Raw genomic sequence first — 26320 nt, 5'->3', positions numbered from 1 at the left:
GAGGATATTTAAAGCTGCAACATGAAGCTTTTTTTTTTGGCATGAAAGTCTTGAGGGGGAGTTGCCACTTTTAAAATCAGAGGAAAAATGGGCCAAGCTTGGAAGAAGAAGAAGAAGAAGAAGAAGAAGAAGAAGAAGAAGAAGAAGAAGAAGAAGAAGAAGAAGAAGAAGAAGAAGAAGAAGAAGAAGAAGAAGAAGAAGAAGAAGAAGAAGAAGAAGAAGAAGAAGAAGAAGTTATTATTGGACAACCTTTTACAATGTAACCACCTATTGAACAGGACCAGTGGGACCTTTCACAAACACTCTTTGTTAGTAGCAGACCAGCGGTTTTACATGTTATAGTCTATTTACTACTAATCACAAACATTCTCACCTTTCTAAAAAACTATGCTGCTACATTTTATTGTAACACTTTAAGTGTCTCCAATCCATCGGTTCCAATTCATTTCTATGGTATTGACATAAATACATATATTGTTAAACTGATGCATTGCAGTGAACATAAAGTCTACATTAACTTCTGTTACGAGTCTTTAAACCAACATCAATAAAATCACTGCAGAAACAATAATGTGCATGATTCTTAGTGAGGAACATAACTATTTAACTTAAGTTGCAATGGGGGTGATTGTGATTTTTTAATAAGCTTTTATTTTTACACTCTAATTTTTACACTCTAATTGCCTTAATGAAATTAGTAAGTGAAATTGCCTTAATAATTGTCCGTCTAGACTCTAGACGGACAATTATTAAGGCAATTTCACTTGCTAATAATTGATTGTGATCACATAATGTGGGCCTTTTATGGTCATTATTTATACTTCTGAAGCCCTCACGTGGTCAGGTGACTAGTAGAGATAGATACTTAAGAATAGAAAGGGAAGAGAAACCAAAGAAGTGTGTAAAGAAAGAAAAACTATTGATTTTTTGACCACTAATAGCACAAAATGTCATCTTCTACTATCATCTGACACGTTCTCAACATAAATGATCATATAAATAGAATAAGTATTTCATGAGCGCCAGTAAACTGACAAACAACACTCCGGCCCGTCCCTTTGTAAAACACAAGGTGACGCACAGAGTTGATGCTTTTAAATACAAATGGCTGCCTTCGCCGTGTGCTTCTTCAACACCAGCGAGAGCTTTATGGAAGCTGATTATAAGCATGCTCATGAGACGGCTCACGAAGACGTGTGACAAGTGTTGAAGCATCAAGTTTACCGAGTGCAGTGCAGGAGGAGAGGACAGGACTAACAGCACACTCAGTGAGACACACTTAGTTACAGCTGACAGTCCTGCACACCGGCATGAGAACAGTAGATAAATCACTGAAACAGACATTATGATAATAACACATCAGAGATGGTGGGAGTAATATATAATTGCCGGTCTGAGCTGCACTTAATGCATTTTCTCTAAATGTTTAAATCCAACGCTTAATTTGCATTTTTTTCCATCACAGATGAGCTTGTGCATTTACACACAAATACAAAAAGCACCATCAGCATCCATCTGTGCACTGGACAGATGACAGCGAAGTAGACTGAGCAAAGAGAGAAGTGGAACATCCAACGCACGGTGTGTCAACGCCAAGCAGTCAGGGGCGGCGTGGACGAGGTAGGAGGCTCGTGTCTGGTTCAGTCTCTCCCTTCAAGCTTTGAAGTGCACATCTTTCCATTCTCCCAGACAATATACTGCCTGGACGCTTCCGATAATCGCAATCTAGACGAGGAGACTCTCCACTCTTCTACTGTATTGTGAAGAAGAGGAATACGTCTCCTGTCCTCATGCTACGCGCCACAGCAGCTGCTGCACAATATGATTTGATTATAGATAATCTAATTGCTGGAGAGTTATTGTTTACTGACAATGACAAAGTACGGTACTTCAATTTTCTGTTTCCAAAGCACACTATCCAAAAGCTCTCTGCATCCAATTAGAATTAATATGAAGGAATATTTAGTGTGTTTTATGTTTTGTCAGAGTTACATGATCGTCACCCTGTAGCCTACTACAGTAGCTTGCAGGGACTTTTAATAACTGTTGAAATATACTGTAATTACTTTCCTGGAAGCTACAAAACGTTGGTTTTGAAGTGACTGCTTAACAGTAGCCATAAAGCTCTATTCATAATATCTGGGTTTTTTTACTCTTTACAGGTTTTGTAACTGCAGCAGAATAGAGTAGTTCAAACTACACCAAGCATGTGATGGATAACAGCAAGTCCACAGCAAGGTAGGTACGTTCATTATCACACTATCTGGAAGGTAACAAATCAAAAGATGATGGTATACTCAACATATAGAAACAAATGCATCATGTGTAACAAACGGGTAAAAACCTTCCTTACATGGGGCCAGTAATGATCCCAAGTGTTACATAGCATCATTTTGTTTTTATTTTTAATTCTATGATATAGGTTAATCAAGAACAAAATTCAACATCAATTCATAAACACACGTAAACAATCAACTCCAAATTTTTTTATCCAAATCTAGTCAGCAAAAGGATAAAACGGGCCAAGGTCAGGGTCCTTGAACACAACACAAGCGGAACGTGTCATCACGTGGTCACGTGGTCACGTCATGTCAATAAACTTCAATATTGACATCAGTGAATGCAGCGTGGCGAGTGTAAAACAGAGAAAGCTGGATGTGGAATGTCGCACTTTCCAGGAGAAATGGACGAACGATTATTTCTTTGTGGAAGTTAAAGGCCAGTGTGCCTAGTTTTTGCGGACGCGCTTGCGGTGAAGAAAAAGGCTCTTGAGCGTCATTACAGGACGAAACATGCCGAACTGCACGAGCTGAGAGGACGAGTGCGTTTGGATAAAGTTAACGCTCTTCGGTGGAGTTTGGCCCAACAAGCAGCTCTCTGCAGAGCGGAACATACAAACATGGACAGATAAAGCTGAAAGATACATGGAGGAAAAAGCATGAAAGGTGAAATGAATGGGCTGTGTCTTAAATATTATAGCAGAAGTTATGAGTTCAATAATTAGTATGGTCCTCAAAGGATGTTGTACAAATGTAAATGGCCCTTGATAGGAACAAGTGATGTATTTTAGCCTTATACCAACAGCATAAGGCGAATATAGTGCAGTTTATGCTAAAATCATACTTTGACAAATAGATAAGCTTAACATTGTCAAAGTGTATCTTTTAAGTTTTAGTTTAATCAGTGTTGTGTATTTCAAACTTTTTGCGATGGCCAGCAACATCTTTGGCCCATGGCGCTGAAAAGGGGGCTACATTTTTAGCCCTCGGCCATCCGTGTCAAAAATGTCGAGGCAGCCGATGGTAGATTAAAGTTGTCAGACGATGACACTCCACACCGTACTGTACAAAGCTGGCCTGAGGCCCGAATTCACAAAGGCTGCAATGGAAGAGAGAAAACCCCTCTGCCATGTTTCATTTGCCCGGACTAACAGCTGCATGTTTCCATTTGATTCAATAAGAAATGTATGCATAATAAGTTGGCACACACAGATGGCCACCATGACAGAGAAAGATATCCATCAGAAAATCAAACCCGCCGTCAGACTGACATCCGTTTCATTTGTAGATTTTAGTTTTTGAAATAATACATCACTTGTACACAGGATTGAAGGATAAAAGCGTTGCTGAAAGTATTAAATATTAATCCGGGCATCAGCCTGCCAACGCATCTTTCTTCCCACCACGGCTCTCCTTGTGGTGTTATTAGTAGTAATAGCACTGTATTACATTTTTTATAAGTTCCACTGTTGCTACATACATTTATTCATAACATATCTCAATGAGAAACATGATGAAACATACAGTATGGTGCTTTTTCATGTACTTAACATTTGTGTTCCGTATGTTCCGCTCTGCTCGTGATCACCACAACCAATCAGGAGATTCATTTCCCTTTGACATTTCCAGGAACATGTGTATCTGAGTGCATGCTTATTGAACAGCATACAATCATTTTCTCCTTTTTTGTTGGTGTGGCTCCAACTGATAGAACACCGCATCTGTGTGTGCTGGGCCAGGGCTTTTATGGGTGTGTAGCTGCATGTGTGTGTGTGTGTGTGTGTGTGTGTGTGTGTGTGTGTGTGTGTGTGTGTGAGAGAGTGACTGTGTTTGTGTTTTTCCAATGTCTGATTGCAGTCAGTCCCGTCTGATTGCACGCTCTCACAGATGTGTGTGAGCACGTCTGATTGTGCGTCTCTGTGCCGACTGCAAGGAGTTGATTCCTTAGTAATCTTTCTGAACAAGTGCACGAGGACATATCAGGGGATTCTTTACCATCATAATGTGACATGCCACGCAAAGTATCGACTTTAAAGTTTGTGTGTTTCTAATTATATGTCCCCTGTAATATTACACAAGGCGAGACAGACGTGGAAATCGATCACATTGTTCTTTAAAATTAATTTGATGCACGAGGCGACTGGAGCCTGGCATCTCTCCGCAGAACAAGCCTTCAGTGGAGCCTCTTCCCGTGTGAACGTCATGTTAGTACAGCAGACTGACAGCTGGAGGCAGCCGAGGAAAGGTCAAATCCTCGTACGGCCGGACCACTTCAAATAGCAGAATCCCTCGTGGTGAGGATTGGAAGGAGGCGGTTTCGTTAATCTGTGTGTAGACGGAGAGGAGCTAAAAAAAATATGACAGAATTTGTGGGAGATGGTGGTCAGTTTAGTGATCAGACTCCACAACACGTCTCTTATTGTGCTGCATTCAGTGCCTCTTAGTAACACACTGTAAGGCGACCGTGCAGGTCAAGGGTACTATGCACAATCAGATAAGATATATCGGCAAATCCTTTTTAAAAAAAATGCTGTGAAAAAGTCGAAAGTGAAGACTGCAGCCCCCCCCCCCCCCATTTGTGTGCCAGAGGTGCACATAACATTCACAAGTGAAGAAATCAACACAGCATTTTATCCATTTTCCAATATGTTCACGGCTTTAACCCGTTAAAGATGTATATGTTGTGCTGAGTGACTACAGCGGTGCTCACACATCTGTATTCTTCTATTGTTTGTGTTGCTTTTAATGCATTTAGGAGTTTCACTGAGCAGTGAACGGGTTTATGGAGCCCTGGTGGGTGGCACATTACAATGCATCACGACTGTTGAGCATTTTGTCATTAACTGAAAATAAACGGCTGCAGTTTTTTAAAATTCATAATCCTGAGTGGAGTGAATTAATCCTCACAATGGAGCCATTACAGACGTGATTGAATACGTCCACGTTGGCCTTGAAGTTTCAAAGGGTTTGTTTTAACATTTTCACAGTTTAATATGTTGCAGATTCACCAATTGTCTTCATAAAGAGTTTGTTGTTTCATAAATATAAACACATTTTCAACTTATCAATATTGTTATTTATTATGTACAAGTATGAGCACATCTTTTGGGACGATGGCAGCAGCTGCCTCGGTATCTCTGACATGAAGGAATTGAGACTTCAAGGGAATACCAAATTAATTCTTGCCCGATTCCACACTATCTAATAATACATACGAAACACCTTTAGAGAATAAGCTATACATCAACCAACAGAAGTCTTACGCCAAACATCTGCCAATGTTTGTTGCTGTAAAGTTGTAATCTTTTCCAGTCTGACTTTGCATTATTCAACCATGTAATCCATAATAGACCAAAGCTAAAGCTGGTGATCGCAGAAAACCCTTTGAGATTCATTCAAATGTAAGATAATGCATCTTAGGGAATTTCTAATAAATTGCTTTTAAAGTGTCAAAGAAACACACGCAGCCTAGAGATTCAGATGGGTCACCGTTATGGCAGTTATATATAAAACTCTCAAATTATATTCTCTCTGACAAAAATGGAACATAAAGTTACTACAAGGAGTTTTTAACTGCTTATAAAACCGTCTCAGTTTGAAGCCGGAGCCTCTATACGACCTACATACGCAAGCGAGACCATCGGCCAGAAGATCGGCTACTTCTATATATTGTTCTTACTGCCTGTCACCGGGTACGATTCAGGGTTAAGTACCTTGCTCAGGGGTACAATGGTGGCAGCCTGGTATTGAACTCACAACCTTCTGGTTTGGAAGGCGTACCACCAGACCACTAGGCCATCTCCATCCCTTAGTGATGGAGAGAGGGGCGAAAACAAGGGTCAACCGTGGGAGCTCATTCCACACATGGAGAGAATTGCGGAATTTGAAAGGATTCAAAATCAATCCTGATTGGCTCTTTTCTCCTCCCGGACATGAATTGCCAGAAAGGGTCTTGTTGTAGCGCCGGGGGTCCAAACGTTGTGTTGCTGCCGTTACACAGGCGAGGCCCACACCCAGCTGCAACGTGCTACTGAAAGTCCGGAGCCAACGGCCACTTTGTCGAGCAATGGGCAGGATGACTGACATGCATTAGGCACTGAAGTGAGTAAACCTATTAATGAACAAGTCGCATCTTTCACTCGCTGCCAAAAGAGATGCAGGCGCTGGCCAGATCAAGAGCTTTACGACTCGAGGCGGTGGTGCGTAAAGAAAACACGACCGCTTTTGGTTTACAGCGGCCGCCAAAATCAGCACAACATTAAAGTTCTTGCAGTTTGCTTTGAGACTAAATCTCGTTTACACATTCTCTGAGCACAAACACAAACCAAAGTGTTGGACGAATTGAAATTTTGACTAGACGATGGCGCTAAATGAAATGTCAGGGGATCAACCGAGTTATTGAAAATCATTCTATGAATGTTTGCAGTAAATGTCACGGCAATCCATACAATAGATGTTGAGATATTACAGTCTGGACGAGAGCGGTGCATCGACTGACTGACACTGCCGGCCCTGAAGTCCTGCCCCGTAGCGAGGCTTCAAATAAAATAACTTTGCTTTATTGTAACATTAATTAAAGCATCAACAATAACACTAAATAGTTCCTACAGCTATATTCCAATAACCTCGCCTCGCCTCGCCTCCACGACACACACACACACACACACACACACACACACACACACACACACACACACACACACACACACACACACACACACACACACACACACACACACACACACACTCCCCCACTGATGCTCGGTGGATTTGTGACACATTATGTAAGAATGGAGTGTGAAGAGCTTTATAGGGTGTTACATGCTTGCAGTGAGCATGTAAGTGGCTTTTGTGCTAGCGCTGCCGCTGTATGCCGCACAAAACGCCTTTATCTCTCGCTGCGCTAAATGAGTCCGAAGCCAATCTTAACAATGCGAGTAAACACAAAAGCAGGAGGATTTTCCAGCTTTACGTGTGCTGCAATATTGTAGTCCGTTTATAATAACACAGAATGAAAATGAGAAAGCCAGCTCTCCTATTTTCATCTGTGATTTTATTAAATTGCATTCTGTTATATCCTTTGTCTATCCGCTCGATGCCGTATGTTTGTTTAGAGTAAAAGCATATTATTATACAAACATCTATTTTATTGCCGCTTCGTGGAAATAAGCTCATTAGATAAGGGAACGCCTGGAGTCAAAACATGTACCTCAGTTTAGTCCAGTGTTACTATAATGTAAATGAGTCTTCGGGAAAATTAGGCAATTATACAGTAATTATTGATAAATAAGCAACAGCTGTTGCAAGATAGATTTTAGAGTGTTGTCGCAAACATGCAAGTAAATGGATGCTCAGAGGAACTCCACACAGATTCCACACAGATGACACAACTAGAGTGCGAGAGCCGTGCCGGAGTCACGAGAGGCGACGATGTCAAACGCTTTGATGCAAACAGCAAAGTAGAGCTTTAAATATGTAACGTGTGTCCGGAGGGTGACACCAGGAAGGATGCTAGGGAACGTTAACATCAAGAAGGTTTATTGATCAATCTCAATGCAGTAGTGTCGTTTCGTCGTCCTTCACACTCGTCATATCCGTCATTTCTTAGACAACGTATAAACTTTGATAGCAGCCGATAGGAGCAGTTATTACAACGACCTGTGAAGCTGCTTTAATCTGCACACGCTCCTGGATCTTCATCTTGTTTCGGACAGCTTTCAATGAGGAAGACGTCGCACTCACTTGAATTAGGAGTAAATTAGAGAGGCGGGGATTCAGAGGAAATCCAGAAGTGTTCAAGATACCTCGTCATAGACTTGTGTCAATCAAGGGGAAGTTTTAGCCTGATGGTATCACGAGAGAAAACGTCAGAGTATCCAAAACCACGAGAAGTCATCCTCTGGAGAGCATGAATATTCACACCAAAGGTAAATACTGCAGTTCAGATATCTTCATCTGAGCTGTGAGATGAACTGAGTGACCCTCAGGCCCGCCAGAGAACCAGGAAGCTTTCCACTGGTTGCTCTGCTGAGTTGGTTTTAAGGACTTTGTTTAATTAAAGAAAACTGGCAACACACAGTTCACACACACTTAATTTTACCTGGACAACCCTTAAATCAAACCGCACTACGGAGGTCCACGTCACCCCAACATAATAGCTGATGCCTGTTTTGCAGTTGATGTGCTTCAGTGTGTTATGTTGAGCAGATGCTGCTTCAGCTGCAGCAGATTCGTTCACATGCTCTCTGGATCACCAACAGCCACTTGACAACAAGAGCACATGCTGTTTGAAATACAGAGGACACAACTGAAGCTCCAGAAGCTCTCGCAGTACGGAGGGAAACATGGCGTGATCGTTTCGCTTGTGTGACTCCTGATATAAATGATGTGTACGTGGTAATGAAGTCAAACATGTTTGTGATGTTCATCGTCACTGGAACAAGGATTCCTTTACTGTAGCGAACTGTGTGTTGCACCGTGTGGGGCGGCAGCAGCTCATCTATGGATGGACATTGCACATTAGCCATTAATGCCGTCGTGTAGCATTAGTTTACATCTATCTAAAATACAAATCAGTTCCCCAGCAGACACATTAGGATTGGATTAGAGACCTATTCCAGGCTACCTGACCCGCGTCAGTTTATGAGGAACCTTCCTCTTCAGCTGCTTTATATATATTCATACGTGCAGCTGTAACTGTTTCTGAAGGTCATTAGTCCAAGAATAATCATATTGCTATAACCTGCAACAGCCCACATCAGTGTGATGACTTGGCCTCATCAAGCTAGCTCTCACTGTCAGTATGTGTAACATCCTCCACTCATCTCCTATGGGGTAGTTACATAAACCAGGTGCATCACTTTACATATCATTTCCTACAAATTAACATCTAAAGCAGGCTACCCTCCCTCCTCTTCCTCTCTCTACTTCACTTCCCTCCCGCCTTTCATGCCCCTCTTTGCTGAGAAGAGACAGAGGGGAGGTTTTGTGCCGGATTCAAATAAAGAAATGGAGAAGTAAACAGAGGAGCGGCGAGGGAGGCAGGGCGAGCAGGAGGGAGGGCTGCATGGGAAACGGCTGCTGGTTGGTGTCGCTAATGATGAGGAAAATGGAGGGTCATGTGGGAGCCATGGCTGGATGGAGAGAGAGGGAGTCGGTGTGAAGAGTCAAGAATACTTGAGCGGCGGGCAGATGCTTTGTGTGTGTGTGTGTGTGTGTGTGTGTGTGTGTGTGTGTCCTGCTCTGTTCTCTCTCTACCTGCACAAGTCGCGTGCGTTGACGTGTTTATATTACACGGTGGCGGTACATGCCTTTACTGGTGATTCAAAGCAGGCTATCCATTAGTGAGAGTGTGTGTGTGTGTGTGTGTGTGTGTGTGTGTGTGTGCAGTGTTTATGCGCATGTAGGAGTGGAGGGGGCGGCAGCCAAGTGATTAATGCGTCAGAGAGGCAGCTGTGGTCTGGGCTCACTCATTTGGAAATATCTTTCGGGGAAGAAAGACAGAGCAGGAGAGCGGGGAGAAGGGGAGGAGGAGGTGCTTCCAAATCTCTTGCCAGATAAACAAAAGTGAGCAGAGAGCCTTCACCGGGTCGAACGGGGCGGCGAAGGAGAGCAAATCAGAGAATAGGAGGAAGAGGGCACTGCAGTATCCTTCTGTCCTCCACCATATCAAGAGTCCTTACTGTCTCCTTTAAGCATCGATGTGCCAAAACAAACACAAAAACTACACCTGGGACGCGTTAAGATGGAGAATTCTGGTGTAGTTTTGGACATGTTTTGGTCGCTTCTCACGTGATGTGGATGAAGGTGAAACACAAGCAGAGCTGTCTTGTAATTTAATTTAATAAAGCTTTTAGAAAAATGGATCTAAGGACACACAGCCTCTTCTGCACATCACAGTGAAACGGTTTCTGTCTCATACTTTGTCTTATTCGTATATCGCTCATCTTTGTCCCACGTACAGAGACGGATACCCTTCTTTAACCACGTGTCTTTGTTTCAGTACAATAGATCTCCTTCTCACCTGTTAGTTTAGTTTGTATCGGCTGGATTCCAACACAATAGCTACATGACATAAAGAACGATGTAGGTAGATTTGTCGGCATGTCAAAAAGTAATTTACGCCTGTTTGTTGTCATTGTTTTGACTGGTGTAGCATCTTTCTTTGTATAAATACGACACCTTTAAGCCTCTGCTACGACACTGGTGAGCACAGTCACAACACTGACGACACATTGTTGTTTCTGTGAAGTTACAACCTGTGTTGTCTATGTGAGTGTTGTATTTGTAGGAATAGTATTTGTTTCAAGGCTGCATTGTTCACATTAATGAACAACTCTGTCAGTTGCATCATTTAAATGGCTGCTTTTACCTTCAGAGTTTGACTGATTGAATTAGTCAATTCCTCCGTCAGACAGTGAATCTCAGCGAGATCATTTAACTCAACTGCCAGTTATGTTTCAGGTAGATTAAAAACAAATCTGAGCTGTGCAATCCTGAAGCAGAACAGAAGCACGAAAGACGTTTTTTTCTTCTTCCATAAGTGAGCACAATGTTCACCGGAGGGTTCTCTGACTGTGGATGAAGTCGGCTCAGAAATAAGACGGAGCGCAGGTGGAAAACATCTCGTACATCTGTGTATCCTGACGCAAACATTGTAAATGTGCAGCCAAGTCGTGTGGATGTTATGTCGAGTTGGGCGGCTGCAGCGTGAGAAAGCAGACAGGCGATATCTCCACATCATCTCCTGACACACGCAGGGCGAAGCAGGTTTAACTCCTCAGGGACCACGACAAGAGACACACACACACACGGGATGACGGAAGAGTGTGTGTGGAAGAAATGCACCGGTGTCAAACAAACATTATTAATGTCGTGATGTGAAGAATATGACTAATAGCAGTTATTAGCGGCTTAGATGTGTCGCTAATCAATATACTGAGCTGTACTGGAGATAAATGGGAGTTATGATGATGCCAATTTAACTTGGTGCAGAGTTTTCCATTTGTATTAACACTGTTGGCTACTTGAGGGCATCCTGTTGGTGACTGGACTCTATAAAGTACCTACATGCACGGATGTGGTTTGACTCATTTGGGACGGGAGATGTTTTAGCACTAACGAAGCCCCGGACGGGACTGACTTTACCAGATGCATGTTTCCAAGTAGACTCCACGTCAGAGCGGACCACGCTTTAAAAAGGAGTCTTGGGTCGGAGCCATAGAGGAGCAGCGGTCGAGTGTATATCGTGAAAGGATGTCGATGCCCTCGCCAACAGTCCACATTCCTCGTCTGCTCTCGTTTGTTCTCCTGTGAAACGTGCACCTTTCTGCTGTTTGAAGTTTTGTTCCACTCCCACGTTCTCTTTCTGACAGGACTTTTCATGTGGAGCCTTTTCTCATCTGCTCTCTCACAGCTGTATTTTGGATACTGCTAATGCTAACTGCACATTTCCTGCTGCTGCTACAAATTAAAAGTTTTTCACAAAAACAAAACATGATGAAGTGTTTGTTACTGACCACTCGATGCCACTACTGACATCTTTTCTTCATATATGTTCCCATTCTGTCTCGTGTGTTGTCATCTGGATCACATACACTGTACGGTCATGATGTGGTCTGTACGGACGCCTCAGTTTCTTACATGTTATCCTGCGAAAAGGTTTTTTTTGGGCGAATTTGGGTGTCGTTTGCTGTACGGATTGTAAAGCCCCTCGAGGCAAATGTGTAATTTGTGATATTGGGCTTTATAAATACATATCGACATGACCTTCAGCTCACCCCGCCTGTTGTCAGTGGGAAAAGCGCTCATGCTTTAAATGCATCGTGGCTCTGATGGCAGTTGCTCAAGGCATGACTCAGGGCAGGTATCTCCACCACACAGAGACGCAGCGTGACTGAGATGCGACTCTGAGACTCCTAACTTTTGGCAATTACACTTAAAGATACAGTAATAAGTTACAGCCAAATACTACAGAAGTATTCCAGCGAGAACGCATGGCAGCAGAGAAACAAAGAGAAATGTACCCGCATAAGACACTGACTGATGTTGAGCTGTTGATTGAAATACTTCAGGACGGATTGGACGATGACAAATGATATTTGGCAATCTCAGGATATGATGTTAGTGAAGGAGGGAAACATGTCAGAGGGCGAGTTGCTCGTCTGTATCTCATAAACACTTGTTTAGACACGTTGTCTGAACTGAGTGCTGCTTTACACTCCCAGCTGTAACTCAGAGGTTTTTGAACTTCACTTTTTATATGCAAATCTGTGTTATTCAGTACACAGCAAGTGGATAAACAGCCGGCAACAGAAGAGGCTACAGGCCAGTGGTACTTCTATTTATTTATTAAAGGTCCACGTACTCTAGGAATTAGATCAGAGGTGTGAAACAGTGGGATCAACATCTACTCAATGTGAGCACTAAACCGGATTCATCACTATGGGATGAGACAACAACAGTGAGCTAAAAGAAGCAGTCAATGCATTATAATAATTGTATTCAATGTTCATTTTAACAGCAGCTTTAAGAAGCTGAGTCCAGGCTGCACAGCATCTGTAAACGCTGGTGTGGGAACATGCAGCAGACCCGTTGGGATGAAGTCCGTTGGGTTTTCTGATTTTGTACGTCGAGCCCGGCAGGCAGCTGTGAGAAGTCAATACTCCTTCACTAAAACTTTGGTTTGCTACTCTTTTCTATGTACAGTAGAATTTACTTAAACTTGTGCTTCTCTTGGGGCTTTCTCTGCTCTACTTCCACTTCCTCCATTATAGAAACAAAAAAAAGCTCATGAAACACTTCAGTGGGCTTAATGCTACAACTCAGCTGCAGGAATCTCACACACATCAGAGCACTTTGGTGCTTTGCATCGTCACATGATTCAGCATGAAGGTGCGATGTAGTCGAAGTGTCGTTGTCTAGGTGACATCGCAGAAAACAAACAAAGCTAAGTGATGCTAATGTCAGTGATATTATTAGTGAAGCTTATTTCTAATGTAACTCGACCTGATGCAAGAAGTTTCTGCAATTCTCTCGATTCAAAAAGTAGAAACACTTCTGACATGTTGTTTTACTGCTGCACTCTGATTGGCTGCTGAGTATCTACATAGAGTCGTCTATTATTTATGATGATTTAATTAGGACAAATACTTTTAATCATTATAAAATGACTGTGCACGACCCTCTGTTGAGAAATTACATATCACGTTTGCTAATCAAAGAATGAATATTTAATAATACCCCATACAGTAAATATCAGGCAATTATCCAAAACTATGATTAAATACCTCAATAACCTGATTTAATTCAAGCACAATTAATCATCTTCCTCATGTGCGTGACACGAGCATATAGCCTGAGACGCCTCGAAGACAATCTCTACACATTCTCTTATTTACTTTCTGCGTATATCATACAATTTCATACCTATAACAGAGATAAATTGAAGTTTAATCACTAATCATCGACGTCGAGCAGAATAACTAACGTTTATTTACCTTGAAATGTCAAAGATCATTATATCTTGGCTGAGTTATGGCGATGGAAAGTATTAGGAGACGGATTAACTGCTGGCTTTTATGGGATTTGACAAAAAGAAAAATATATAAATAAAGACAGCTTTGTTTTTTAAGAATTTACCAACAAAAAAAATACAAACTAAATTAAAACATTTGGCCTTTTGCCCCCTCATACTGTCCTCCAACTTTTTCTTTGTGGTTACCTCGGAGCAGATGGAGCTGCCCACATGGCGGCTCTGTCAGTGCGAACCCTCATTACTGCTCGCTGTAAACGATCATTTCTACCGTCCTTCTTTATCACATGCAGTTACTCTCATCTTCTACATGTTATTAACCGTCTTCACTCCCTTCCTGTCATAATAAAGAGGAGGCGGTGCAATCTGCAGTTGGCAGTTTTGATCGACACTTTTGTGCTTTGCTAAATTAGAAACGGCAAAATAACATTTTGGACCAGTTTCACAAAAATATTGACTTATTTAATTATCTCTTCCACTAGTTGAGTCAACATGGTTAAAACAGGGTCTGCATCCTCCTCACAGCCAGCTGTAGATGTAATGCAGTGGACTGAGGAGCAACACATCCTGCGGTGAGAGATGACCTTGTTGAATACATATTCAGAAGAAGCGCTGACGGAGCTTCAGTAGCTTGGTAAATTGAACCTGTGTTATAAAAGAAAAGCATACAGGATGACAAGCAAACACTGTATGTGTGTGATTGATTTAGTCATTAATCTGAGCTGTGTGTGTGTGTGTGTGTGTGTGTGTGTGTGTGTGTGTGTGTGTTTAAAGGAGCCTCTCTCTGTGCACACACGGATAAGACTGCTTGTGTTTAACCGCTGCGTCCCTCAGACGACTTCCATCCTCTCATGTCTTCCATCCTATTGATTGGCATGCGGAGCAAACACACGAGTCGGCCACGTCTGTGGCGTCAGGTCAGGAAGCGCTGTGACCTTTCACAATAAGATACATTTTGCTTGCTCTGTTTTTTTAAAATCAAATATGGTCCATTTTTAAAACGGGTTCACTCCAAACCGCCTGCACATGCTCGATGTTAGAGAGTTTTAAATAGATATATCTTTGCATTGTTAAGAGTTTTGAACGATTGATTTAAGACATTTTAATACTAATTAAGGCTTTATTTTTAGATTAATAACTTTTACTGTCACTAACATTTCAACAAGTATCTCTCCGTTATGTCATCATGTCGTCATAATGCTGAACATCCGTTCGTTGTCATATTCACTGTTTCATGTACGAAGGCATTCAGTCACATTCAGCTCATTTGAGGACAAATGTGAATAAATAAATCATGACGAGGATAATAACTGTAAATAAATGACTTTATGTCATAGACATTATTAAAAACAGTTATATATAATATGTTTTGTTGTCGTTTCTTATTAATGGTTTTGTTACATGAGATGTTTTTATTATATAACTTTCAATTTCTTCATTGTTCACCTAGAAAACACAGGAGCGCTCTTACTCCAAAGTGAGAACAAATGAAGATTAATCGAAGGCTAATGCGATCCGAGGGTTGATTTCTACGTATTAAAGCCAAAAGAAGCCGTGTGGAACTTTTATTGAGTTATTTATTTGCCTCGTGAAGTTGTTTGCAGACAAACTGTAAGCATTAACGTGTGATGCCGTGCATCTTTTGAAATGTTTTAATTATTATTCCTTCGTGTGAAGGGCTCACAGTAAGGGTGGGCATGTGGTCTCCAAACATGTAAAGTACACTCGACCTTGATGAAGACCTGTGTCGACCATTGATTCAAATTGCATATTGCAAGGACTCGTGCATTTTGCATGCTTTTGAGAGCAGCGCAGAACACCTGAAGGATCCCAAGCAGCGCTTTTACCTAAAAAATTAATAATCGCAAACATATTGCATTTAAAAGCTTTATAAAAGGACATATGCTGCCAATATTCTCTCTGAAGTATTATCATTAGCAAATAGTTCAAAAGAGTAAGAGAGACACATTTGGCAGCTCACAGACTCACTTGGCAAATCTACTGTTTCAGTCCAACGCAATGGAATACAACAGAAAGATGAACCTGAAGCTTATTACAGATATTTCTTTAGTCTCCACAGTTTTAGAAAAGAGGAAATTGAGGAGATGAAACAATATTATTAGAGTATTGTAAAGTATTTAACGGCTAAGGATTAAAAAGCGTGCCCGATTTCACATTAAAGTCCGATGATGATCGTCGTTGGCGCGAGTTTCTGTTGCTGCTTTGTTGGCCGCCGCAGAGGCCACCGTTGCTCGGTGGCAGCAGCGCAGGTTTGTGACCGAGAACAGGCCCGTCAAGGACTGGGCTCCGTCCAACCGTCCCCGAGGGAGGATCTCTTACTGTTCAATTCTAATTCATGTACATATAAATAACTGTCGCTGGCACTGCTAATTGGATTAAAAGGCTTGAGAGAGGAGAGACGGCAGAGGGGGAGTGAAGGCAGCGAGAGAGAGCGGCAGCATGACTTGATTTACAGCCTGCAATTATTTTCTTGTAAGCAAAGCGATGGGAGCACATTCTGACCGGAGACAATATTCTCTTTTTTATCATTTCGGAAAATAATCTACTGTAAATTCTCGAAATGCAGCCACGGCTTCTATTTACCTCGACTGCAGGAAGAAGCAGAACTCTGTGTGTATTAAAAGATCATACTGGAGTGAGATGTTTCCTCCTTATAATGTGCTCTTACTCACGCTTTAATTCCAGTAGCCTCCATTTCACATTTGTTTCTTTGATGAGTGTTAAGCTTGTGTTAATGATACACTTCCTGCACACCTTCCTTCCTGGCAGCCTTTCCAATGTGAAACATGTGAAGTTTTAAGTGATCAAAACAACTGGGATTGATCAGCGCATAAAGACGGCATTTAACTCAAAAGGAACAGATGCGTTTTTTAAACTGCCCCATCGTTTATGAATGATAACGTGTTTGTTTGTTCTTGCAGTGGTTTAAAGCAGCCGAGCAGAACACAGGTGTGTTGTTGAGCTGCCGCTGGCTGCATGTCAAACAGGTGCATTCTCTCAAACAACATTTTCTATAACTTCTCTTGGTTCAAAAAGAACCGCTGCCTGGATGTTTCAATGGAGTTTGACCCTTGTCATATTTCTATAAGTGTATTGACACTGGGAGCAACACAAAGAGCCAACTGCTACAAGTCCAAACATATGGAGCGGAATGTCAAGAGAAACTTGGCCGTCATTGGTTTTCAACAGCCAACGCTCTTCACTTCACGTATGATGCGGCAATGACGAGCAACAAAACCAAAGCTGTGAAAGATACAAACTGTAATTGGTTCAAACGAACAGTCAATAGCAACAAAGCAGCTACATAACTGCAGCTAACAGCATATACGCAGCGTGTCACAGAGAAAACTGGGATTTAAATCACTTGCACGTTTTATCATTTTGACATAATGATGTTTTGTTTTGGACTCAAACTCGTTACGTCTAAGCACTATGAGGTAAAGTGCAGTGTACACGAGGCTGCTACAGCTGGCTCTATGCAACGCTTTGGTAAGCAACTGGAGATGTACTCGTCAGCAGCAATGAAATAAACACGAGATTTGAAAGAAATGGACTGTGGAGGATGCAAGACAGACAGAAATCTAAATGTGTGACAGAATGAGAGAAACTGAAATGGAGGAAGATTTGTGGATTGGTCGTAAATACACAAACACTAGCTGCTAGAGACAGAAGCTGGAACGTGGTGATTGCATGTGGTGAGGAGAAGGAAAGGAGACGTGAGGAAGTCTTACCTGCGTCCTGTGCAGCTCCTGTGTTGGAGGAGGGCAGGTGGGAAGGGAAGAAAGAAGGAGAAAGAAACAGAAAGGGAGGTTAGCATTCAAAGCCCCATTTAAATTAAATTGCCCCAATTTACCAGTGCATAGAGGAGCATGCTTATAGAGTACAGGAGAAGTCAGGATGCACAGCAACACAATTCATGCGGTTCCCCTCTGCAAAAAGGAACAGCATTAAAAGAACACAGCTGATTTGAGAAACTGACAGTTGTTGAAGTGTGAGGTGTAAATTCTAAATGCATTCATTTGGCTACAAATGGGCTTTGATCAACACATTATCTTTGAGTTAAAGCCAACGTGTTGTGGATTGCAAGTGCTCAGAAGATTCTTTTTTGTTGCTTTCCTCTTTCATCTATATTTGGCCAGTTCCACTTCACACCTCTGCTGAATTACAAATATCTTCGGAAATAGGAAGAGAGTCATCTCAGGTCAATGCATGTGTGAGGAAAGACATAGGCAACAGTGTGATGTCACTACACAACCAACAGGAAGTCTCTGAGCAAAGAGACCATTGCGCACAACACCCCCTTCCAATCTTTATGCTAAGCTAAGCTAAGCTAACAGGCTGTCGCTTCATATTTAAAGGGACATGCGTGATAGTACGACAGCAAAACACACACATTTAAATAAATAAGTGAAAACTGGCTCAAACAGGCTCAACAGGGATGCGAGTATAAAACCGAACATTGCAGGGAAGGAGCTGGTCGGCCCTCAGAGTACAGTCTGGCATCCGTTTAGGCCCCCATCGCTGAAGAACATTCTTCAGCCAAGTAAGCATCAGAATTCCAGCTATGAGGCGGCTTTTGATTAGAAAACCTATTTCCTCTTCAACTTTTGCCAAATTTCAATCATGGTGATATTCTAATTACCATTATCCAGCAGAGAGCGGCAGAGATTGAGTGGGTGTGTGTAAGTGAGGGAGAAGAGGAGTGAAAGGGAGGCAGTCTTTGCATGTAAGCTGGGAAAATTGGAGGAAAATGCGGCGTGAAGATCAAGCGAAACAAAGAGTAGCATTGCATCTTTCACATCCTGTTACACAGCCCCATTTGTGATAGAGATGTATCCTGTTCAATCGGTGCCCATTTGCTTGGACATGCATCTCTGCAAGCTTAAAGGCTCCGTGTGTTCCTCACAGACGAGGTCGTACGATGTGTTGATCGGAAATAGAAATTACCTCCATTTACAAGGCTGCATTCATTTTCAAACTGTTTAACGACCGTGACAAATTCATGCAACGTGAATACATTCTGAGGACCTTTCTCTCCGTGTATACGGGTGCACAAGATATTAAGGTTGATGGAGTTTGACAGCCTTCACTCTCACCTGAAAAGCTTTTTACCAAAGCTATAAACTGGAGTGCTCCCAAAGATTAAAGAGTAAGTCATAAAGTCTTCCAGCATAGCATCAGTTGTCTCCTGCTTAAGCATTCAGCCGCAGCACACGGGAAGCAGAGCAACAAAGTGCTTCAGAGAGCCACATTGTCAACCCAGACCACCCTCGAGTTCAGGTTCATGCAGTGTGATGGGGTGAGGGGGGTTTGCTTTGGGGAGATTACACAGCAATAGGCGAGACATGGAGCAGCTCTCCCAATGTTAAGTAAATGGAGAGCGGGGGAAGAATAACTGCATGGTCGCTCTGCTCCTTATGGGTCTTGTGGGAGCCTTCGCTATTCCACCCCGACCTACAACCTCCAGAGGTGAGGTTAAATGACAAGAACTGCAGAGATGCATTAAACATGAGTCATTTGGACAGAGAGCTCGACGGTGGACCACTCCAGAGATGATGGGGACATTAACCAGAGTTTCACCAGAGCCTGAGCTGCATTTAATGAAGGCCTCCACTACCTCCCAATGTCTCTCTCTAAAGCGTAGCCTCTCCTCTTTCTGGATCCAGATGTCTGATGCTCTGACTCTTCCTCTATACTTCCTCCCAACACTGACATATACTTATAGCCTCTTTCATGTGAGCAGTGGTCAAGACTCATCTTGTCAACCATCAGCAGCAAAGCACAACAATCAGACAGCTCAAACGGAAGAAATATATTGTGTAATAAGTTCATGAGCATAAATAAAATTACATTTTACATTAGCAGCTAGCGAAAGTATAATAACAAAAAAAAAACTGGGTTCTTATTTTTGTATCTTTGGCCATGATCCCTACTTGTCTACTCAACACAGAGAGGTCATTCTGGAAACATGGAGACATAAAGACGTCAGAAGAGGCAACAAATCACAAGCATCAGAAGCTGCGAGCAAACCTTCAGGTTAACCAAAGTATTGGGAAGAAAATCAAAGTTCAAAGAGGACACGAGTACCTGAGCTGTCCGTTGTAAACACACATCACCGTGTAGACCAACACAATTAACCAGAAACAAAAGGAAATACAGTAAATGTCACTGATCTTAAAATGCATGTAGTTACAAACTGAGGCTGCCACTATTATGAATATAATAATATATATTCACACCAAATGACACGACAGTAGGATGTCTTGTTGTGGTCCACGGACGGACAGATGAATGGACAAACCAACAGTCACTATACCTACACAAAAGGAAATAAAAACAATAGAGTAATACGCACGAGAAGTGCAACTACATATGATGATATGCTGAAATGGAGCAGGACCTTTTCCCCTATGCAGTCACTCAACATTTGTAAAAGAAAATAACCCAACCTCACAAATACGTGGTAGCAAAACAATGACTCCCAGGTGTTATGAGAGCGGTCTAAAGAACCGACATAACAGCCCGACTTTCATCCGCGTTCATCGGAGAGGCCTGGACATTCTGCTCTTGGCTAGAAACACAGAAATGACAATGGTTTCCTTTGACGCAGCACGACAACACGCTTCCAAGCTGCGTCATCTTCAAACGTAGCTCTTGGTTAATGGCCTGGAACACACGTTCCATGTCTATCAATGAAGGACGTTGCTGGGATGGATGTACATGCTGACAACCCCCCCTCCCCCCCACACACACAAGCGCACACGCACACACACACACACACACACACACACACACACACACACACACACACACACAGAAACCCTGCAGTCAGTTTAAGTATAGCAAGCAATAATGTGTTGATTAAATCTGTGATCAGCTGCCTAAGGGGCATGAAATTGGACATGATGAGTGTGGCACATTAAAAACTAATTATCAATAGCACCAATCCTATTGTCTTTCTTTTAAACCATTCACAGCAGTAAATCAAGTGTGGAGAATGAAACTGTGTGCTCGATCACAATGAGCTCTGGGGTTACACACATACCTGGATTCTGGCTGCTTCAAAGCTTTTTGATAAAATATGAATCTATTATTTACTGCCTGTAGCACTTCCTTATTCTATTACAAACACATGGAAAGTTGACAAAATACGCTGCCAGGAGGGAATCAAGCTGCTTTACCTGTAAATACCTTCTCGATTTCAAAGGTAGACTAGGAAACGTCTTATTCGTTTCCTCCAAAACACAGCTGTGATTAAAAGTGTTACATTCTTCTTTGAATTAATATGTTTTTATCTCCACACGCAGACAAACCGGCCTCTGTTTGACTTTGTTAGATTCTAGAGATTCAGTTCAACTTTGGAAATATGAGCAAAGGACAAAGTCCTGGTAACGTTATCGAGACAGTCTGCATCGGGAGGGGGACTTCAGGGACGGACACTTCAATGAACTGACCCATCTCTATCTTAATGCCTCTTCTTAAGGAGTCTTTCAAGATGGCACCTGCTGCGGTTGCTAAGAGACTTGTGATGCAACTGCAAAGTCTCTATATTTCATCACCAACAACGTGCCGTGGGACATAATCTGCTCTTGCCTCTTCTCACCAAAAGGATTTCTAGTCAGTTATGCACTGAACTGTAAAGCATCTGTCATTTGATGTAACCTACGAAGTATAAACATCGCCCTTCCCCCCCCGACCCCATCCCACCCCGTCTCCACTTCCTGCTTCTTTCTTTCTCTCCCTGGATGTTGCTCACCCATCCACTCTCCCTTGTACCTCCGGCTGTCTCTGGGACCCGGCGATTAGAGCGCTGTATGCTGTTCTGCTGATAAGACTGAGAAACTTCCCTCCCTCCACCACCAACGACTGTGTCCTCTAGGTGCTGGGCCCCAGGGTAATGTCCCCAACATCCCAAATCCTCACTCCTAACCATTCACCAAGTCATGGGTGGTGGATGAATACACACGACGCAGCTCATGACTTTGAAGGGATAGGCCTGCATTTTCATGGTGGATAAGAGCAGCCAGAGAAATGAGGAAGAGTAATACAGCTCAGCTTATAACAGTGTAACATTATGCATCGAGGGCCCTTTTTATGAGTCAAACTCTACATTCTGGAGTGTGTGTTTACAGTACCATCTGGTAGATTGTCTACACTTAGCACTGAAAATGTAGGACAAATGCTTGTGCTCAAATGTGGATAAGCTTCATTTCATAAGAGCCTCTATTGTCTAAATTTCCATCCAGCTGCCATAAAAGGGAAAATAATATAGCACAGGTTATACGCACTGAGAGTAATTTGATATAATTATAACACAGTTAGAAAAACTGTAGCTTTCCATTGTTTCCTGCAGCTATGTTAACCCTTCACTACGTCTCGTACCTATCGTTTCATTTCAAGGATAAGTCTGGTATTCTGTATTGTTCTTGTCAACAAACAAATTGTTTCATTTAATACTATTAGACTTGGGCTGATTTCCACAGACTGCAGGGAAGTCTGGGACTAACACGCTGTTGGCACTGGTTTTAACAAGAAAAGCAGCAGCTTCATCCTTGAACACCATCAATAGGAAACGGAAAAGCGGGAAATAAACGCGTGCTGATAGATTTGACGTTTGCATTCGATACTATAACATCCAGAGAAATATTACCATACCATGTAATCAATGATGAAAGAGAGGAAAACCTAATCCCCCAATGTCTTCTAAAGGAAAAATACTTGGCCAGGTTTATCTCTGGGGTCAGGGAAGGTCCACAGCCATTAATTTTAAATGAGTTTGTGGTAATGGAAACCCAATGGCTCCAGACAGCATTGGGACTTGGTGGCGCGAAGACACCAAACGACAGTGTGATAACCTGACCACTCGAATGTATAAAGTGGAAGAAATCCAAAAACTGATTTAGGTTTTCATCTTTTCACACACACACACACACACACACACACACACACATCTTAAGCGAAATGCATTAGGAATCCACTTGGTGGCATTCGACTGTAACAGTTGGATGTCAGGTAAAATTTAAAACTCTTGTCTTAGCTCATCATCCAACACAACAGCAACTGGTCATGTCTGTAAAACAAGTCATTTATAGGTGGGAAAGAACTATTGGTGCTTATGCATGAGACACTGTAAAGGTCAGGATGTTTGGTCTGGAGAATGTTAAGATCTCTGATACCTGTGGATTAGAGCAACTGCTCACATCCATGTGCTTTGACAAGGTGTGACAAAGTAGCTCCAAACATAACATTGTTTTTCAGGCAACAGAGGAGTGTGGTGTTTCATAACTGCTACTGTCACTTTCCACTCTGCGAAAGAAAAAAAGAGAAACAAGTTTTGCTCTCTATTATTTTGTAGACTTACAATATAGCAGTAATGGCTGTTTTCACTTCACATGAAGCTTGTTCACACCCTGCAAACTGTGAATGTGAAAAGCCCAATGGAAAATATGTTCACAGCGTCACATATTTCCCATATGCCACCATAAGGCAGGCCATTATTTGATACATTTTTGAGGCATTGTTTTGATATCCAGTCGAAGTCGTAGTTAAATGTTCCATTTCGCGGAAGACGGGAACACAGATCAGGCTTTTCAAGATGAATGTGACTGTAATATTTTATATGAACGGGTATTAAGAGTAGACATTGGGGGGGTTTGATATTGAATGGTGTGTTTACCCGTTTATCTGAGAACATATAGTACAAATGTCATTTCTTAATCTTTGTGTGTCAAACTTTGCAATAAAATCTGAGATGAGTCTAGCCTGTCGTTGTCCTTACATGGAAATTGAAACTCGAAAGTGTTGCGTACATAATGCACATTTTATCCAACATTAACAGTTGTTTATGTTCTTGAAATGAGCAGTAAACGTCTTTACTTTAATATTTACTTAGCTACCAGATAAACCTTTTGATCTTGCTAACTAATTTTAATGTCCATCCATCTGTCCATTATCTCTACCTACTCACCCTGTTCTAGATCACCTGGGGCCAGAGCAGATCCCAGCATGCATTGCGTGAAAGACGGATGTCGTGTGTCTCTTCTGTTGTTGTGATTCACAACACTGAGTCAGTGAGATCTGCACTGAGGCAGAGATTGCTTGTGACCCTTTACAGTCCTCTGGTAATGAGTGTATAATATATGTTGTTTTTGTGGGTGGGGGGTAATGCAGGAGGTCTCCAGATTGAAATGCCCCACTTTGAGCTATGAAGCTCAGAGGCTATTACACCAGTACTCTATTCCCTCCTACCTTGATTTTGACTTAATTGAATCAGCCAGTCCCCCATATCAGATATTCCTTAACGGAATACTGAAACCTATCCAGCCTTCTCCTAATACCATTAGGGGAAGCGGGAGAGCAAGATGGATGCTTTAATCCTGCTGGTTCATCGCACACAAAAGGAGAGTGTGCCCTGCAGTAAGACATTAGCCACAACATTCACCACCGAGCCACAATATTCTTCCGAGCAAAAGACTTGCCCTCTCACTGGCAGACTGAAAGCTACAATAACAGAAGCTCATTTCCTGTAAACAACCTTGCATGTAAGCAACATAAACAGTAACTCATTGCACAGCTTGTTATAGGGGGGAAAGAAAACACAAATCGCTGCTACATTGTATAGTCTGCAGCACCTTATTTCCATGATGTCTACTACAGTATTTTCACATTATAGTCCACATGGGTCCAAGTATGTTTTCGCCATCTGTTCCTGAACCTGGCAGATATGCAGGAATGCATGTCCAATTTGACACAATGGTGATGCAGATGAATGAGGTTCAGGCAAGCCTGCTGCTGCTGAGGTATTCTTATTTCCTCACCTATTTTCTGCTGTGTCAAACTGCAGCTAAGCTAAGGTGAGGTCCATTATTTCTGGCCAGCTCAGGCACAAACTAATCCGCTTATTTGGGAGGTCAGCGCCAATCATTATGCAGAGGGGTGCCATTACAGTGTACACTCCAGTGAGCTGACTTTCTCCTTACATAAATATATGACTCAAGGGACTGCTCTTACTCCCGGCTCTAATTTATCCCTCCTGCTTCTACTTGTTCGCTCTCATCCTCTTTTTTTCTTTCCTCTCTCAACTTTCCCCTCTCTTATCTACGACTTTCTCCAACCACTTTTCGTTTTTCACCTCTCCCACACTTCCCTCTTTCCCACCCTCATTTTTGTTCAGGATGCCTAGGGTGGCGTATAATTGAATCTGCAGAGAATGCATGAGCAGGAACAATTAGCTCAGCCACTCAGAATGTGGATATAGCTGTACAGTAGGATAAACAGAATAATAATAAAGAGAAAGATAGGAAAGCAGGAAGATACGTCTGAACTGTAAAGGCACCAGAACAAAGAGGAACACACGGTTGACAAAGTACACACAGTTCTGTTCCCACCAACCCCTGGGAAACTCTCATTCTGCATTGCGTGCGTGTCTTTGCAGTCACACTGTCCAGCTTATGGAACTCTCCATAACAATGCTCTCATGTATTTTTCATTGGTATGACAAATGGAGGATTCGATTGTAGGAGAGTAAGTTACATCTGAGAGGGTAACTACTATTACATCTACTACTACTAATCTACCATTTCAATATATTTCACTGGAATAGTGAAAAGGTGACCTGCTGGCAAAGCTAAATGGACCGCATTTATACAACACTTTTCTAGTCTTGGCGACCTCTCAAAAAACTTTTACCAGCATGTTAGGCTACCCTACAAGGTGCCTGCTCATCAGGAGTGATACACATTCACATACCCCGTTGGCCATGTGAGCAATTTGGGGTTCAGTATGTTGCCCAAGGACACTTCTACATGTTGCCCGACTAACACTGTACCTCCTGAGCCGCAGCAAACTACTGTGGATAAACTACGCTATTAGGGGATCTGGGAACATTGAATATCTGTACCAAAGTCGATGGTATTCAACCCAACAGTCATCAATACATTTGACATGAAACTAAAAATGTCAGTCTCATGGTGGCGCAAGATAAACAGTCATCCACAGTTGGTCATACATGTCTGTATGAAGTTACCTGCCAAGCCATCCAATAGTAACAGACTGACTTACATTGCTATCACTCTAGCCACACCACTAGCAGACTAAAGCTCCACAGTCAAAGGCACCAACCATGTCTTGGGTTTGTCCTTGTTTTTACTGATCATGAGCAATAGCGTATTTCTTGTTATTGTTTATATGGTTTAATTGCTAAAAGTCTTTATTAGCAGAAGCGGTGTCTACATCCCTCAAGTCCCCGTCACAGATGGAACGGCAGCATGGTGAGATACCACACAATAACAACAGCCCCATGGTCCTGCTCAGGCTGTTATATAAGTGCAACAATGCATAACTCTGCTGAAGTTATGAATATGTAAAATGGGCAAAACAAAAAGCAACACTTTTCTTCCAGGGTAAGCTTCTCTTCTGTCCAAATCGGCTCTGTGTGGAGCTGACACTGGCAGGGATGGACCATAAATACTTCATAAATACCAATTAC

General features: G+C 42.2%; 1 protein-coding gene across 1 annotated transcript in view; it reads right to left on the bottom strand.

Annotated features, from left to right (window-relative positions):
* The window catches only part of cadm1a (cell adhesion molecule 1a), a 310203-nt gene that overhangs the window by 76231 nt on the left and 207652 nt on the right, over positions 1 to 26320 (bottom strand). The window contains 1 exon segment of the mRNA XM_029448212.1: positions 17565 to 17582. Coding sequence (XP_029304072.1) covers positions 17565 to 17582 — 18 coding nt within the window.

Source organism: Cottoperca gobio, chromosome 14 (assembly GCF_900634415.1).
Source record: "Cottoperca gobio chromosome 14, fCotGob3.1, whole genome shotgun sequence".
In the NCBI taxonomy this organism is placed as follows: Eukaryota; Metazoa; Chordata; class Actinopteri; order Perciformes; family Bovichtidae; genus Cottoperca; species Cottoperca gobio.
Note: the sequence above shows the minus strand (reverse complement) of the source record. Positions and strands in the feature narration are given on the sequence as shown.